The sequence below is a fragment of the Lepisma saccharinum genome, chromosome 29, assembly GCF_977018435.1.
Source record: "Lepisma saccharinum chromosome 29, izLepSacc3.1, whole genome shotgun sequence".
Classification (NCBI taxonomy): Eukaryota; Metazoa; Arthropoda; class Insecta; order Zygentoma; family Lepismatidae; genus Lepisma; species Lepisma saccharinum.
Genome location: NC_139257.1, coordinates 34,799,474 through 34,816,833, shown reverse-complemented (window position 1 = coordinate 34,816,833; position 17,360 = coordinate 34,799,474). Strand labels below are relative to the sequence as shown.

Genomic DNA, 17,360 nt, shown 5'->3' with positions numbered 1-17,360 from the left:
TTTGAGTGGAACACTTACACATATATATTAAATAATATTTTGAACAACTTTTAATTATTACAATTTTCAAGCAAAGGTATCGGCTCAGCCCTAATTGAAATATTACGAGGACAGAGGCAATCATTTAGTGGAGTCTGCGAAGTGCCATATGACACTTTTATAGGTTGTTGTAAGTATCCTGGAAATTATGAAAAATTTGCAATTAAAAAAAACACCTAATGCCACATGTTGGGAGTCATGTTTGACTTACTTTGAGACATGTAAAATGAAAGATACAGCATGAACACAGTTGAAACTTAACCCCACAAGATGGAGTCAAAAGCTCAGTTTTAAAGGTCTTAAACTGTGCTGCATTTTTTACTTTGCCTGTTTCAAGACTAAGTAAATCATTAACACAATGTTTTGTTTATTTTTCACCAGTATTTTGTGGAAAATGAATGTTATTAATAGGGCCCGGATTCTCAGGTTTTAACCTATTTTATTCCTTACTTCGTAATGTCACTATTCTAACATATATTTTCGTTTTAGCCATTTCTTAATGAAATACATGAATCCTATAGGTCCTAAAAACGGCTAAAAGGAGTTAAGATCCTAAAAAAAGGCTAAATTCAACTTTTCAGCTGAATAAATGTAAAAAAAATAAAAAAATGCTGAAACCTTGTTTTGTTTCATCAGAGTGAACACATTGTTAACTGTACGGTAATATGAAAACGTATTATCACTCTCTCTCTCTCTCTCACACTCACACACACACACACACAAACACACACACAAAAGCAAAGTTGGCATTACAAAAGATATAGCTTAACAATGACACGTTTTAAAGTTTTATTATTTTCGGTATTTTCTAAAAACTGTGTTTTTTGTATGCTTCAAGTTTAGTAAACATGTAATATGTGAAGGAAAATGTGTTTGCAGTATTGATGCTCATGTTAATGCAAAGATTTGTGATTGATTTCAATAAAAATACGGGTAGGGAAAAAATCCTAAAAAGGGCTAAATCATCTCTTTATAAAGCCTAAAATGAAATCCTAAAATCCTAAAAGTCCGGGCCTTAGTAATTAAATTACAGCCATTTTAATATGTGACTAACTTATATGTTAACTTTTTGACTATATTTTCAAGTAAAACTTGGCTAGGTGGACATTTTAATTTTTCCATTGAGGATCTTGATGCAGACACTACATACCTGAACAAAACAAAAGGTGATATATACTCACTCGTAATTTGAAGCAAAGGCACTGTTGCCAGCATACTTTATTGTGGGAGAGAAAAGCAGCTGGGAGCCATCAGAGTCGTCTTCTTTTGATTTTTTCCTCACAACACTTCTTTCTAGTCCCAATTCTCCTGAAAATAAGTAAATATATTTTTGTATGTTGTATTAACATGAATGATGATAATATAAAACAGATGAACAATGTCATGCCTGGAGATGATATGTGGTAATACGAAATTTATGGCTAACAACTATGTAAAATAAAATGGTTAATTAAGAACCTCAAATGAAGGGTCAGGGGGGGGGAAAAAAAGAAAAATCAATTTTCTGTCGTCAGCGAGATAGTGCTTTCGTTTCCTGTCACTTACAACACGGCTTCTTTTGTTTCATACATTTGACTTCCATTCATCAAAGCATATGTCTTTTGTACCTTTTCATTTACATATCAAGTAACGTAATTTGCTTTATTCTACTTTGCTTCTTGTGCAACTTTTGGCTAATTTGCAAAGATGGGGACGAGTGATGATCCGATGAAATTGATGAATGAACACTCACAAACATCCATGCCCAGGCCAGGAGTCGAACCCGGGACCCCTGCATCGTAGCACGATGTGCTAACCATTATGCCACAGGGACCAGCTATTTTTTCTGGAGTGTGCCGAGTTGACTTGTCTGTTCTTTTTCACGTGAACCTTCACTGAATTGTCTCCAAATGTTAAATTACAGAGTAATGCTCCCCCAAACTCTCAACCAAGGAAGACGATCTAAGTCTGAAATTTCAGCATTCAGATTATTTATATGGTACCAAAATTGTAGTGTGATTGTTACTGAAACAAATGGTATGTGCCCCAGGTGTATACAAGTAAATTGTAGCTAATATAATAAAATTTCTGCCACGCTCTGATATAGCAGAAGTTGGCACACACAATAGAAGTAAAATGACCTTGCATACAAAAATATTAGAAAGCAAAGTAGCCTATTACAAACTACCAACATATAATTAACACAAAATTACAATATTTAAAAAGAGTGAAGCAGTCACTTACTGCTTTACTGGACCACAATGGCCCTTTTACAAGTATGCTAGACTTTTACATGACCTTTTCACTCGTGATTTACTTGAGTATTCCAGGGTTTTTCAGCATTTCTGTTAGTCGGAGCCATGTAGATACTTATTCCTTGTTTGATCCAATTTTATTTAGAGAAATTCAATTTGCAAGTGTAGCAAATGGTAGAAACTAGATACTTGTTAGTGAAAACGAAAGTTACATGTTGCTTTGTATTTTTATTTTCCAATCACTTTTTCTTGCTTCTTTAGGCTAATTGTGATAATGAGGATTAATTATGATAATTAGGTGAAACTGTTAAAGGGATACTGAATGCAGAAACACTCATGCCCAAGCCAGGACTTTAACCAGCCAACAAGACTGTGAGTCAACTATGTTAAATATAGTACCATTTTAAATAAATACGGAGAAACTAGTACTCACTTTATCCGTGAAACTGTTTTTTCTTCTTCGAAACAGTTTCGTGGATAAAGTGAGTACTAGTTTTTCCGTACTTATATATGTTGGAGATTTATCTATAAAAGTAACCACGTTTATTCTGTCTTTATATATTTTATATTGCATATAGCTTCAATTGTTTATTTGTGTATATCAATGCCTTAAGTAACCTGCACTCCCATTGGCTAATTCATTCTGAGCACGGTGTCTAGTTGCCGCCATCTTAGCGCGGTACTTACTTCCAGTCAGTGTGCGTAGAGAAGCCACTCGAAACACAGCCAGAAACCGTCGCGGACAATTTTGGATACTGTAAGCCTAACGTGGCTATGTTTCATTAGTGGCGTGTTGTTGTAACACCAGCTGCAACTTCGTGTAAACAGTTTTCCCTAGACAGCAGTGCATGGGAAGTGTAATCAAGTGTTATGTGCATATACCTTATAATACATAGTTATCAGTGTGTGTGCCTGTGTTTTCTTTACAACTCCCAAGAGGATGGCGGTGAACTTTGCCCTGTAGCGGCACAATCCATACCAGAGAGATGTAAGTGGTACCTACAATTTCACTTACATTTAGATCCTACCGGTTCGGATCATTATTCATTTCTGGTCCTTCACAGCCGGATAGGTTCTACACTCAGTTTTGGTCCGTTACGGTCCGGAACGCAATCACTAGCTTTCGAACCCGAAAATAACGTTATAATTTCCAAACAAACATACATAGGAAAATGAAATTCACAATAAACGTACCTTGTTTCATGCTGAATACATGATCGCCACAGCAGTTGCTGCAAGTGTCTTCCCTGGACGTCCAGACATGTTTGTACACGGCGTTCCATATTGTGAAAAGTCCGATGTAGAGTCTCCGGTGTGATCTCGTGAATTGTTGTTTTGCAACTCTTGCAGTGATCGTGGTTTGTTTCTGTAGACACAACCGTTAAGGAAACCCCATAAAAAGAAACGATCCCGATATCCAATATTTCTATACAATGAACACGCGTTCTGGTACGGTGTACCGATCCATATTCGCGATGCAGGGCCTCGCGCATCACACTAACCCACACGCACCACTTCCCCTGGTGCCATCTACCATCTTTGTTTTGACGCGTGCGTTTATGTTCAACCCTGCCTCCTGTTCAGCATGAAACAAGGTATGTGTATTGTGAATTTCATTTTCCTATGCATGTTTGTTCGGAAATTATAACGTTTTTTTTCGGGTTCGAAAGCTAGTGGGACACCCATTACTACCACGTTTCTCTTTTCCCAATTATGAATAGTACCATTTTCTTGTAAAGCAAAGTGCAACTTTTATTTCTTTCACGTTACAAAAATAGAAATTGAATTAATTAATTCAGACCACGTCCAAAAAGTGCAAGACCATACTTGAAGTGAATATCTTTCGAATTGCACTTCGACTGCAATGCCAAATAAAGTCAGTAGATAAAACTACAAATGGGTTGTTTGTTTATCTTGTGTTATACACACACTTGTTTTTCACCATAGAAATCACACAGGATTTTAAAAAGTTTAGATTTACACGTCTTCCACACCATAGAAGAACACACACAACCGGCAGACTTTCGACTTTCACAATTTCAAACAAGTGAATAATGAGCACACAAGGGAAGTATGCAAGCCTGCATCATTGAGTCCTGCTTGCTGCAGACTCGAATGCTCGCTTAATTGGTGCTCTCGAACTGCACTTGGTGACGTCACTTCCGACAAGACCGCTTTTTGGCCCTTTGCGACAGAGCCTCAGAAGCCAAATATTTGTGTAATTAATCTACATGAAATCAAGGATAGGTGGATCTGATACTCTGAAGATTATGATATCAGATATCAAATTTTGGATCCAAGATCCAGATACCGAATACTGGATCCAAGGTTCGGATACTGAATCCTGGATTTGAGGTTTGGATACACATGAGGTATAGATAACGAATTCTGAATCCAATGTTTGGTTACCTAATTCTCGATCTGAAATTGAGGTACAAATCCTATATCTAAGATCTGTATATCAAATCTAAGGTTTAGAATGCAGATAATTTTGGATTTGATATCAGAAGTCCTTTTCTACTTGAAACCATTCAATTGATGTAACATACCTGGCATTAACAATTCTCCATGGTCAAGTATTCGCCTTATGGCACTAAGTTTTGATCCATAAAATGCAACATGCCATTTGTCGGTGCAAATAGAATTTTCGGCCCTTGAAGGAAGTCGAATGGAAAATTTGCACCAGCCGAAGGGAAGAGAATACTCTTTGGGAGGATCACCTTTGTGGTAGTAAGCTTCATCCCCACGTATTTTGTAGCATGTTTCACAGTAACATATATTGTGATCTGAGTTGAAATATCCTTCTGTAAAAAAAATCAAGGAGGAAGATATAATTAGTAATTTTAAATGCACATAATATTAGTTGTGTATTCATATTACTCCCTCCAATAGGGTGGCTACTCTAGGACCATGGTAAAATTCAAGTATTATTCCTGGTTTTCTAGGCGAAAATTCCAAAAATTCAAGGGGATGTCTTCTCTATTTCAACCTTATGTACTACTACATATGTACTATTGCCAATTCAAGAAATATACTAATTTTAAATACATTTAAAAAAATCCATTAACTCCTTCCCTGCAGCAACGTTGAAGGGAAGTGCTTCCAAAAAGAAATCATCTCTATGTAGATTCTGCAAATTTGTTTCATCGTAAACAATGTAAAAAATAACTGTAAAACGACTTGTCGCATAATGAAGCTAAGGAAAGCAATCTATATATAGACTCTGCCACAAATTATAAAACAAAGGAAAACAATCATTACAATATATATATACACCGGTCAAAACAATTAGGGGAGCAAGCAAGAAATCCCAAAACCAAAGTTGGAAAGTCAAAAGTAGCAATGTATGTTGATGAAGTGAGTGTGTCCTCAACCAGTACAATTCATCTGTGATGAATCATCAGCATGAAGAGCTCGCTAGTGACACCATAAGGCACGTGGCAGAATTTTTGATATGACTAGCAATCACGAGGTCACTTGGGAACACCGGTTGTTTGGTGCTGGCAGAACGTAAGTGCAGGTGGGATTCAGTTGAGTAGTGTTGAATAGGAACGATGGCAGAACAACACGATTTAGGGGAATCTAGCGCATGGAGAGCCATTGGGAGGATGGAAGCAGGGCAAACACAACGTGAGGTGGCTGCAGCCCTTGGTGTGTCACGCAGTGTCATTTCCAGGTTGTGGACACTATTTCAACAGACATGTACAGTACGAAGGAGGCCTGGGCAAGGTCGCCCATGGTCAACAACAGTTAGGGAAGACCGGTATTTAGCATTGTCAGTTCGCAGGAATAGGCAGCAAACTGCAACTGACTTGCAACGCGGCCTTGTTTTGGCAACAGGACGAAGAGTCTCGGGCCAAACTGTACGAAATCGCCTGCGGGAAAGAGGTCTTTATGCAAGAAGACCAATGGTGTGTGTCCTTCTGAATGCCCAACACCGTAGGGCCGCAGACAGTGGGCTGTGGAACATCGTGAGTGGGGACATGGAGAGTGGAGTTCAGTTCTCTTCTCGGATGAGTCGCGTTTCAGTCTCCAGTCAGATAATCGACGCATTCTCATCTGGAAGGAACGTGGGACTCGCAATTATCCCGCACATGTGCGCGAAGTGTCTCAGTATGGTGGCGGTGGCTTAATGGTATGGGCAGGGATCAGTGTTGGTCGATGTACCTCCCTGCACATTATCCAGAACGGTACTTTGACAGCCTTACGGTACAGGGATGAGATCCTCAGGCCTCATGTTGTCCCAATGGCTGCAGATATCGGTGATCGTTTCATTTTTGTGGACGATAATGCCCGACCTAACCGAGCACGTCTGGTTGATGCCATGCTACGGGATGAGGGTATCGAACGAATGGTATGGCCAGCATCCTCCCCAGACTTGAATCCCATTGAACATGTGTGGGACACACTCGGAAGATGCATTGCTGCTCGGCCAGCGCCGCCTACAACTCTGCAACAGTTGGAAATGGCCCTTCTGGAGGAATGGGTGAATATCCCGCAGGCTGTCGTTGATAACCTTATTGGTTCCATGCAAAACAGATGTGCAGCTGTCATAGCAGTTCATGGCGACCACACGCCTTATTAGAGGTATGGATCTGTTGCGTATCTGTCTATTTCTGTTGTCTTATCACCGTGCTGTTCTCCTGATTTTGTGCAGTACCTTGCAGAAATCACCCCTAGAACTCTGTTGTGCTAATGACTCAATAGACATGTATTGTACTGGTTGAGGACACACTCACCTAATCAAAATACATTGCTACTTTTGACTTACCAACTTTGGTTTTGGGATTTCTTGCTTGCTCCCCTAATTTTTTTGACCAGTGTATATATATATTTTTTTTCAGGAACTGAAAAAGCATCAACAATGGATTGTTTGCCTAATAAAAGTATGAAAAAGTGGTGTCTATAAAAATGACTTGCCGCAATACAACAACTGTTAATTTTGAAATATTGTCTATATATAGATGCTCTGCAAAAAAAGACAAATTTTAGAGTGTCTATATGTAGATCCGCTTCAGATAATGGGTTAATTCACATAATCCAGTTTTCCCACAAAATATTAGTCTATCATTAATTGAGCAACTTGGAATTAAAACTTGATAACCCATAAAAGTATAGAAGTGACAAAAATGCAAGGAAAAGTTTGTCCATTGCATTGTGGCTTGTGTGTTACCTAGATCTTCCTGTGTGTTTTTGCCAATTAACAGCTATATAAAGAACTCTGTTCACTAATGTGCGAGTAACAGGAGGCTGTGAAGGAACTGAATCCAATGTTATCTCAAATTTGATGCGAGTGTTATCAATTTTACAACCGAGCTGCTCAATTTATACTGCAAAAGTTGCATTATGCATCCATTGATTAGAAGTTGGGTAATCCCCAGAGCCACTTTATGCATAAACATTATCACAATAATTCCCACCCGAGATCCCCCCCCCCTCTCCCCTTATGACAAACCTTCATAATTTCCCTTCTTTAAAATCACTAAATTATACTTTTCTGTGAACTCGTGTGTAAAATAGTACATGTGTTTTGCTTTGTACCACCTGCTATGTATGTTTTATAACTGTAATGTTGTCTTCCTGCACATGCGGCTGGTTTCCTGTCAGTTGTGAAATTGAGGCAATCATGGTGTATGAATTATAATGCTGAGGCAAAAATAACAAGCGACAGCCAGGTCTTACCTGCTGACTGCTGGTCTCACTCCAGTGGGAGATCATTCTACCAGTTATGGGGTGAAGTGAGGTCAGCACGATGAACCTCCAGTCGTTGTTGTAGGTTTCCATTACAGGCTTTATTCGTAGCCCCCATTTTTTCTCATGATGGTGGGCAACCACCGGTCCCATACACAGGTTAAAATGTCAGGAGAAAAGTTGTTACGCTTCCCCCAGGAGATTCAAACCTGTGTGTGTCCCGTAGCTGAAGCCCAAAGCATGATGCCTTAGCTAGAGGGACTCGGTGGCAAAAATCCTGCATATAAAAACTAAGTTTTCCATAGAAGCAAATCATGCTGTACATATGGTAACTCGTTGGTAAGATGTATGAAATGTGATGTAACCAAATGTACAAAAACGGTCTTCTTGATGAGAATCGGTTCTGTAATGGAATTCTAATTGCGCTGTATGAATGTTGTGAACCCTTGTTTTATGAGGCATTTATTAATATTATACCAGGTGGTCCAAAAGTCCCGGAACGGTCACATATCATGAAAAATAGAGTATATGGTCTATTGAAAGGTCTTGATGTGCAGATTCCGAATCTGCAATCCCTCTTACTCTAGCTCAATTGAAATTTTTTTGGGTTTTATGAAATTTTCAATCTTTTTTTTTTTTTTTTTTTTTGCTCCAGGGGGCGAGGGTGGGGAATCAAGTGTGATATCATTGAATAGCTTTCTTTCACTTATTAAACACGTATTTCTTTTCGTTTTCCGATTCGATGTGTATTTCTCACGGTATGTGACCGTTCCGGGACTTTTGCACCATACGATATATTCTTGAAGGAAAAAAAAACATGGAACTACTATTTTTGTTTAGGAAGGTACTAATAAAGTTGAGCACTGTGTGAAAGCCTGAAAGACAAAAAATTGTGTAAGGAATGGAAGGATAGTTGATGGCCACACAGGAAATCAAACCCATGTCTCTTGGATGACAATAAAACGATCCACCACCTTAACCATTGATTCTCTCAAATCTACGGTGACCAAATTATTAGACATAACAAAACAGGATATTTTTCATATTTTCCTGAAGAAAAAACGGGACAGACAATGTACACATTTTAATATAAAAGCTATTTCGTCATTAGGTTTGAAATTAACTAAATCTAATATAAACCACGCTGTAGTCTGATGTGGGTGACTGAATGTTACTATGCCATAGAGTTCATAGTAATAGTAGAGGAGGTGTATTATTGCAGTAATTCTATGTTGATCATTGTCACAAATAGCACATTTTGCTCTCATTTTACGCTAAAACAAATTGGAACAGACTCCAAAAAAAGGGACTGTCACATCTGTCACCTTACTCAAAGCACTTGTGTACACTATTAAATATTGAGTGTAGCGATGGGAAAATTTTGGATCAACCAGATTTTAAGAAAAATGAGTTTTCAGTGTACCGACATCTAATGGAAGTAATGATCTTACCTGGTAATCCTAACATAGATTTGAACCTCATGCATGCATTCTGGTATTCACAATTTTTGACTAGAGGAGCACCTGGACTTAGAATGGCATCTGAGGGTATTCGACTATTAGTCTTCTCTTTCTCGTCACTCTCCAAATCAGCCTTTTCCCTCGGAAATTCGGGTTCTATTTGAAGAACTTCATCTGAACCCACAATCGTAACCTGGAAATTTATTAAGGACAATTCATTATACAGTGGAACCAAGGATGTATTTAGGAGGGGGGGTTCAGGGGTTCTGGGCCCCCCACCAAAATATTTACTAACTACTAAAATGAAATGATGAAATAAAATAACTAAAATTAAATAATGAAAATTTACTTCGTTTAATCAAGGGTTATTTATATTCGCCGAACTTATTGGAAGGCAAGGATTATATTGAGAAAACACGATTTTGAATGACAGCATTGAAGAAAATTTATGCAAAATATATTACTAATTATAACATGCATAAAATATTATCAGGAACTTTATTTTTCGTCAACTGGATTTAACGTCCTTTTTTGATATTCAATTTTTCTATTTGACATTAATTTCCTTGCCAGGGTACTTGTTTCTTTTACAAATTTTGCAGACCCTAAATATACGAAAGCTAGATAATGAATACGAGTTGTTATATCACTATCCTTATACAGTCTTTTACCTATTCATGTAATAAAAATATTAGTTAATTTGAATATTTTAATTAATTTACTATAATTTAATTATTTTCATTTAACTAACTAACTAACTCTCTAGCCTTCTTAAACCCGAAGATTCATGGCTGCAGCAACACAGGCCTTACATCTGTCCCTATTCTGAGCAAGATCTATATACTCTTTTCCATTCCTACCGATTTCTTTTAGGTCCATCTCAACGTTGTCCCTCCATCTTCGTCTTGGCCTTCCTACAGGTCTCTTACCATCAGGTTTCCCAACAAGAATCCTGTAAACTCCTCTTTCCTCTCCCATTCGTGCCACATGGCCTGCTCACCTAAGTCGTCTTGATTGAATTATTCTAATAATATCTGGACATGAATATAAATTATGTAGTTCTAAATTATGTAACCTTCTCCACTCACCTGTCTCCTCATCCCTTTTAGGTCAAAATATTTTCCTAAGGATTATTTTATTAATTATTTTCATTTAAACTTTATTATTATTATTTTGAGATACTTGGTTCTGACCCACCCGAAATACATATACATGTATGTATTTTTCTGCATCATACATCCTATCCTCATGGTTCCATTAGAGCAAAAATAAAAATTATCTTGGAATTTACATTTTCTGCATTTTAAGTTTTTTCATCTTGGTCTCCTATAACCTTTATGTACACAGCAGACACACAGTAGTAAATAAATGACAACGTCTCGCAAACATCTTGTGAGATCAACTGGAGAGTTCACATCAGAAGGGAATCAAATATACCCTAAATAAACAGAAACTGGAAACGTGAAGCAACCCCATTGTTGCCAGGTCATACTTTGGAATATTGTGCATGTCAGATGGAAAGTTCCTTTTTGTAATATCTTGCATTTTTGAACTATTCAGAAATAACAAAGATTTCCAAATTGTCATGATTGAGATTATTTTTGGACTGTAACATGTGTGTTCTTTGACATCTCTTTCAAATTTATATTCTGGCAATAACACAAGTTATAATTAGTTAATGACTCAAAATTATGGACTTAAATGATCAAATAATTACAATAAATTAGCATTTTAAATGTAAAGCTATTTTTTTTTTTAAATATATATTATTTGGCACCCAATATCCCCATAGCTAGTCATGACACAAATTTTTATTAAGTACAAAAGTCAATATTTTTATGACAAAAAGACTGTTTTCATTATTGTATTGGGTTTTTATTTTCTACTACAAAAATTGAAATTAACACAGTTAAGATGAAATATGATAATATGATTATGTACAGTTAAGATACAATGTTAATGACATATGGCATGAAATGGAAACTTTTACGTAACTACATTTTATATGTGAATCTGTTTAGTGAAGGATCTTTTAGGGTATTTTTTTTTAAAAAACTTGAGTCTCTTATTTTGAAAAGCATCCAAAAACGTAACACTAACCTCTTCACATTGCCCATAAAGATCTACAACTGTATAGCACCGGGATGGAATTTCTTTTGCTGCGACTCCCTGATCCACACCATTAATATATAAATGCAACTGACTATCATTATCAACAAGAATGCCTACTAAATGTCTTGCCTGCAGACTATCAAGATTAGGACCATATCGCCCTTTCACCTGAAAAGAAATTACCACTTCTTCTTAATTGCGTAATGGAAAAATCATTGCACACACAAAGAAAGACAGAGAAAAAGGTATACGAGGGTCAATATTTATATTTTGAGCCTTGGCAACACTGATTGAAGTTAGGCGCGATTTGACGTTTGCACGGAATCGTCTGACATTATTGACCATAACGTACTTCAAATGTTTTGTCAATAGCTTCATTTGTGTTGTTTATGTTGCCTTGGAGATTGCGTGACAATAATAAAATGGAATTAACTCATGAACATTTTCGTGCGATTTTTTTTACGATTTTCGACGTGGATTATCAAGACAAGAGTGCATCGATCAACTTACTTCCACATTTGGCGATGAAGCCCCATCCTTTGCCACTGTGAAACGCTGGTATAACGAATTTAATCGTGGCCGCCATTCGCTCACAGACGAGATTCGCGAAGGTCGTCCAAAATCAGTTGTTGTTCAAGAAAACATTGATGCTGTGCAAAACCTAATACTGCAAGATCGTCATGTGACATACTGTGAGATTGAGGCAACCATAGGCATTAGTTCCACCAGCATATATAAAATATTACGTGATCATTTAGCTGTGAGAAAGGTATGTTCTCGTTGGATCCCACACAATTTGACAAAAACTCAAAAAGACGCTCGCGTCAATTGGTGCAAACAAATGCTCAATAAATACAATCGTGGTTCTTCAAAAGACGTATATAAGATTGTAACAGGTGACGAAACATGGATATATGCATATGAGCCGGAACGTAAACAGCAGTCGACTGTATGGGTGTTTCAAAATGAACCCAATCCAACAAAAGTTGTTTGCACTCGAAGCACATCGAAACAAATGGTCACTTGTTTTTTCGGGAAAACTGGTCATGTGGCAACTGTGCCTTTAGAGGAACGTAGAACGGTCAACTCTGAATGGTACACAACAATTTGTTTGCCAGAGGTCTTCGGTCAAATACGGAAAACAAACAAATGCCGTCGGATCATTATTCATCAAGACAATGCCAGCTGTCACACATCTCATCTAACAACCGACTTTATGAACAGTCAAAAAATCGAATTGATGGGTCATCCGCCGTACAGTCCTGATTTGGCACCCAATGACTTCTTCTTGTTCCCGAACGTCAAGAATAAATTGCGTGGACAACGATTTTCGTCGGCGGAAGACGCTGTTGATGCGTTCAAAAACCATATTATGGAGGTGTCTCAAGAAGATTGGAAAAACTGCTTTGACAAATGGTTCGAACGAATGCAAAAGTGTATTGAACATAAAGGAAAATACCTCAAAAAACAATAAAGCAGTTTTCAATTCCAAATTCCTGTTTTTTCATTGTTAGGCTCAAAATATAAATAGTGACCCTCGTATCGATAGTGAAGAAATATCAAAATTTTGGTACAAAAGGTGACCACATAGTGGGATCAAAAGCAGTATAAAAAATCCCAAATTTGATTTAAAAATTGTACTTATTCTACAAAATTTAAAAAAATCCATTCTAATAGTACATTCTTAACCTTCACCTATGTGAAATGCAAGTAAGTGAAAACCGCAAGAATATCTGGCTCCATGGCATTTGACAGTATAAGTCTTTTTTGTTTGTATGGCAATAACAAGAACTAAGCTCGATGACAGCCAGGTGCCAATGGTACTGTACTCACAGTCCACATAAAGATCAATTGGTTTTTGCACAGCTCACTACAACGACTGTTTAAGGGGAGGAGATACAGTTATGCACCAATTGTACATTTATTTCAATATCGCCCAAATGGGCACTGCTACTAAAAAAACCCTGGGTGTATCCAAGAGTATGAATCTCTCTCCATGTTGCAAGTGGAAGCGTTTCTTTTATGTTGATTATTAAGCTGGACACGATGTTTGAAAAATATGATGAATAAGAATTTTTGGAATCCCATGTATTTCTTATAGGGAATCAACTTCAACATCAAGTTCCGGCTAATCAAATGGAAGTTTCGACTTTTCCGCTGGTGAAATGCATCTTCAAACTGCCCTCTTCCCGTTGACATCTTTTTCTATTCCATCGAAAGTTTCATATTCCCAAGAGAACGAATCAAATCATACTCCCATATGATCAATGCTTTTCTTCTTGCCTCCTGGAGGTGTTGCCACACCTGATGTGCATAAAATAACTAAAACCGTAAATGGAGTTAAAACTGACTTTCCTGGAGCTAGATTTATGAAGGCTGGATAAAGTGCCTCCTAGGGTAATGTTAGTTTTCAAAGGGGTGGAGGCACTGATATTATCGTTAACTCTAAATTGATGACAATTTATTCTAAGTTTTCAACATCTAGATCCGGCAGCATCACCCATCTGAATAATCCACCGATGGTCGTATGAAATCGAAAATAAAGAAGTAGCTGGGGAGATAAGAGCGAGTGGGGCGACGCAGCCAATATAACAATATCACATCATGTGCAAAATGTATAATTATGACAAAAGTTGGTCTATGTGGACCGGAACAAGTGATGGCATCATAGTGGGGCACGGTGGTGGGCATCCCAGTTCACAGCCGAACAAGTGCACGAAAGAGCCAGATCTGGCTCCAAGAGAGCTAAGTTGGCACACTGCCATGGACGGAAGAGCTTGGGAAGAGTCCCGTGAAGGCTGTATCGCATGCCCTTAAGTACTTAGTCTAATTTAAATTAGCATAACATATACTGCACAAAATTTCAGTTCTCTAAAATTTAACTATTTAATTGCATTCACATTAGTGTAAGATACTATCATATTGAATTTCAGTCCTTTATCTTTGAAAACTAAAAAAGTTCAATATGGCAACCATAGAATGATATGTCTAATGTTGCAATCACATTTCATAAGATGCTAAATTGGTTGACACTATACACATTGCTGTCATGATAAATTTAGTGAAGATATACATTGTCAGACAATGAGATATACAGGGTGGGTAAGAAGTAACTAGTCACTGGAAATTTGCAGTAGTTTGTAATATTTAAGCAATCTCAATGAAACTTTCTGTACCTAGTCATATCATAAATTCTGTTACAAAGTTAATAATGAACTACAGGCACAGTGAGCAAGCTAATGCATTAATATTTGGATGTTACAAAGGTACAGGTCTTGCCAACACAGAGTACCAATCACTGTTCAAAATGGCCTTCACACAGGTCTGTAGTCTCTGAGGCCAGTCATCGATCACAGCACGCACGGTCTCGAGGGGAAAGTCCGCCGCTGCCTTCACAAGAGAACGCTTGAGACTCGCAAGGTGTGGATGCCTCTTCCTACAGACCAGGCCCTCCAAAACGGACCAAAACCTGTAGTCCAATGGGCTGATGTTGGGGCTGCTGGAGGGCCAATCAGCCGGAGCAATGAAATCAGGCACATTCCTCTGAAGCCACTCCTGTGTGGTCTTTGCCTTGTGGTCCAGTGCTGAGTTCTGCTGGAAGCTCCACGGTACATTGTTGAACATGGTGCGGGTCAACAATTTCACAAGTGGCTCCAACACTGTCGCTTCATACACTTTTGCAGATGTTTTCACACAATGTTCACAGAAGTGGAGGTCAGTTGTGCCAACGTACGAACACCCCCACTAAACCATCACTGAGGCGGGATGATGTCCTCTGAGGATCCGTAGCGTGTTTTCACGAGCTTCCTGGAATGTCGAGGCATAAACACGGTCGTTTTGATGATTGTAAGACTCTTCAATCATGAAGATTTTTTCATCCGTGAAAAGGATCCTCCTGTGGCCACCATTTGCGTAACGCTGAAGGAGTCCTCTGGACCTTAAGCTGTGGAGTGAAGAAGTGGCCAGTACTTCGGAACACATGCGATATTTTTGAAATGTTCAGCTCTCGAGTCATCACTGCTTGTTTCCTGACAGGATTGTGTCGAATCCGCGCCGCCACTGCTTTCACGAGCTTCTGGCTCCTCACGCTGCCAGGTCTACCTTTCCTGGGTTGCTCCTCAATTGTCCCTGTGTAACAGTATCTGTTGATGGTCCGATGCACAAACATCCTGCTGATAATCAGCTTTTTCAGGGTGTTGAAAATGTCCGATGGTGATTTGCCAACTTTGTGCAGTGTAATTACTGCCACACGGTTCTCGTATACACCCCACTCCATTCAACTTAGAGTGAAATTCACCTTTCCGCTACCACAGCCAAACACACAATGATACTGGTTGTTGTTTGATCCAATATTCCGGGTTTACCTTGCCAACCAGTGTTGCCATATACATTACATATACATTATGGAATAGGATTACATATGTGCATACGAATTTTACAATATGATAGCCGATAAGAGTCGTAGGTCCATATTTTCTGCATGACACCATGATTGGCGAATGCTACATGACAATGTTGCAAGGGCATGTTTGGCCCATTATATCTTGCTGGGAAACATTGGTGATCTGTTTTCATGCAAGAAGGCATGCCACAACACTTTGTACTTGCTGTATGGGCCTCTTTGAACCACAATATTCTGAGATGACGGCAAGGACCTCACACCCTGTGACTTTTTCCTGTGGGACTGGGTAAAGGAGGAAGTGTACAATACAAAATCCTGCACTGTGGAACAATTGGAGGAATTTGGGGGATGCTGACAGTGATTCTAAGTTGGCACATATGTAATCCTATTCCATAATGTATGTACAGAAAATTTCATTGAGATTGCTTAAATATTACAAAAACTAAAGTAAATTTTCAATGCCTAGTTATTTCTCCCACACCCTGTATACTGTAGACATGCTGTAGCAGTGGTGCATATTGTGTCTACCAATGTAAGTTGGTAGCCTAACTCATCTTAGGTGTGCATGTGCAGGGATCTGTCTCCCATGCTGAGGCAGCTGCAACCATGAATTGCAGGAGAGACGGTGGGTACTGCGATGCCCCATTGAGGATCCCCAGAGCGGCGCAGCATAATCAAGTGGGTCAGACAATGGCGATCCAATAACTGTGTGCAGAATCAGAATGAAACCCGTTTCGATGAATGCCCACACTGCTGCAATTCGTGTCTGAACCGGCAGACAGTTTGCTGGCCTTGTAACGGGTTAAGCAAGGGCAATTCCAGTGCACGCGTGCCTGCATTCAAACAAGGTAGATACTAATTGAAGATTAGGCACACACAGGAGATGTACTACATAGAAATTTTCCAGTGAAAAATGCAGGTTCGACCAGAACTCGAACCTGGGTCTCTGCCAAGTAGAAAGTAGATACTATATGCACCACCCTATACAGTGTGTTACAGAAATAGGTGGCATAACTTCAGGAGCATGTTCCTTAAATGTTAGCAATGAAAAAAGTTTATATAAACATAGGTCTGGAAATGTTTGGTTTCCGAGTTATAGGCTGTCATAACATGTGCTCACTGGAATTTGTCTATCTTCCACAGGTAGTTTCCTGTAACACAACCAGCTATTTGATGAGTGGTACATGCTGATTGGGCCTTGTTGAGACCATGTACACCAATCAGGAACGAGCAGATATGCACTTCATGTATGGTTTGGCAGATGGCAATGCTGTAGAGGCCCGTCCTTTGTACCACGAAAGGTACCTACACCGAAGATGCCCAGGAAAGTTAGGAGTTGTAGCACATTGCCGCAAAAACCATTGGCAGAACACAACACGTGCAGGGTAATCTGCTGGTGATAATGCCTGTACACGTTGCAGA

At 38.7% G+C, this 17,360-nt stretch overlaps 1 protein-coding gene across 2 annotated transcripts in view; it reads right to left on the bottom strand.

Moving 5' to 3' along the window:
* Neurl4 (neuralized E3 ubiquitin protein ligase 4) overlaps positions 1-17,360 on the bottom strand; it is a 79,206-nt gene that overhangs the window by 2,532 nt on the left and 59,314 nt on the right. For both annotated transcript variants that reach the window (XM_083114931.1, XM_083114932.1), the window contains exons 22-25: positions 11,525-11,704; positions 9,416-9,617; positions 4,823-5,077; positions 1,221-1,347 (exon numbers count right to left, since the gene is read on the bottom strand). In XM_083114931.1, the coding sequence (XP_082971057.1) occupies positions 1,221-1,347; positions 4,823-5,077; positions 9,416-9,617; positions 11,525-11,704 (764 nt within the window). The remainder of the gene's footprint in view (positions 1-1,220; positions 1,348-4,822; positions 5,078-9,415; positions 9,618-11,524; positions 11,705-17,360) is intronic.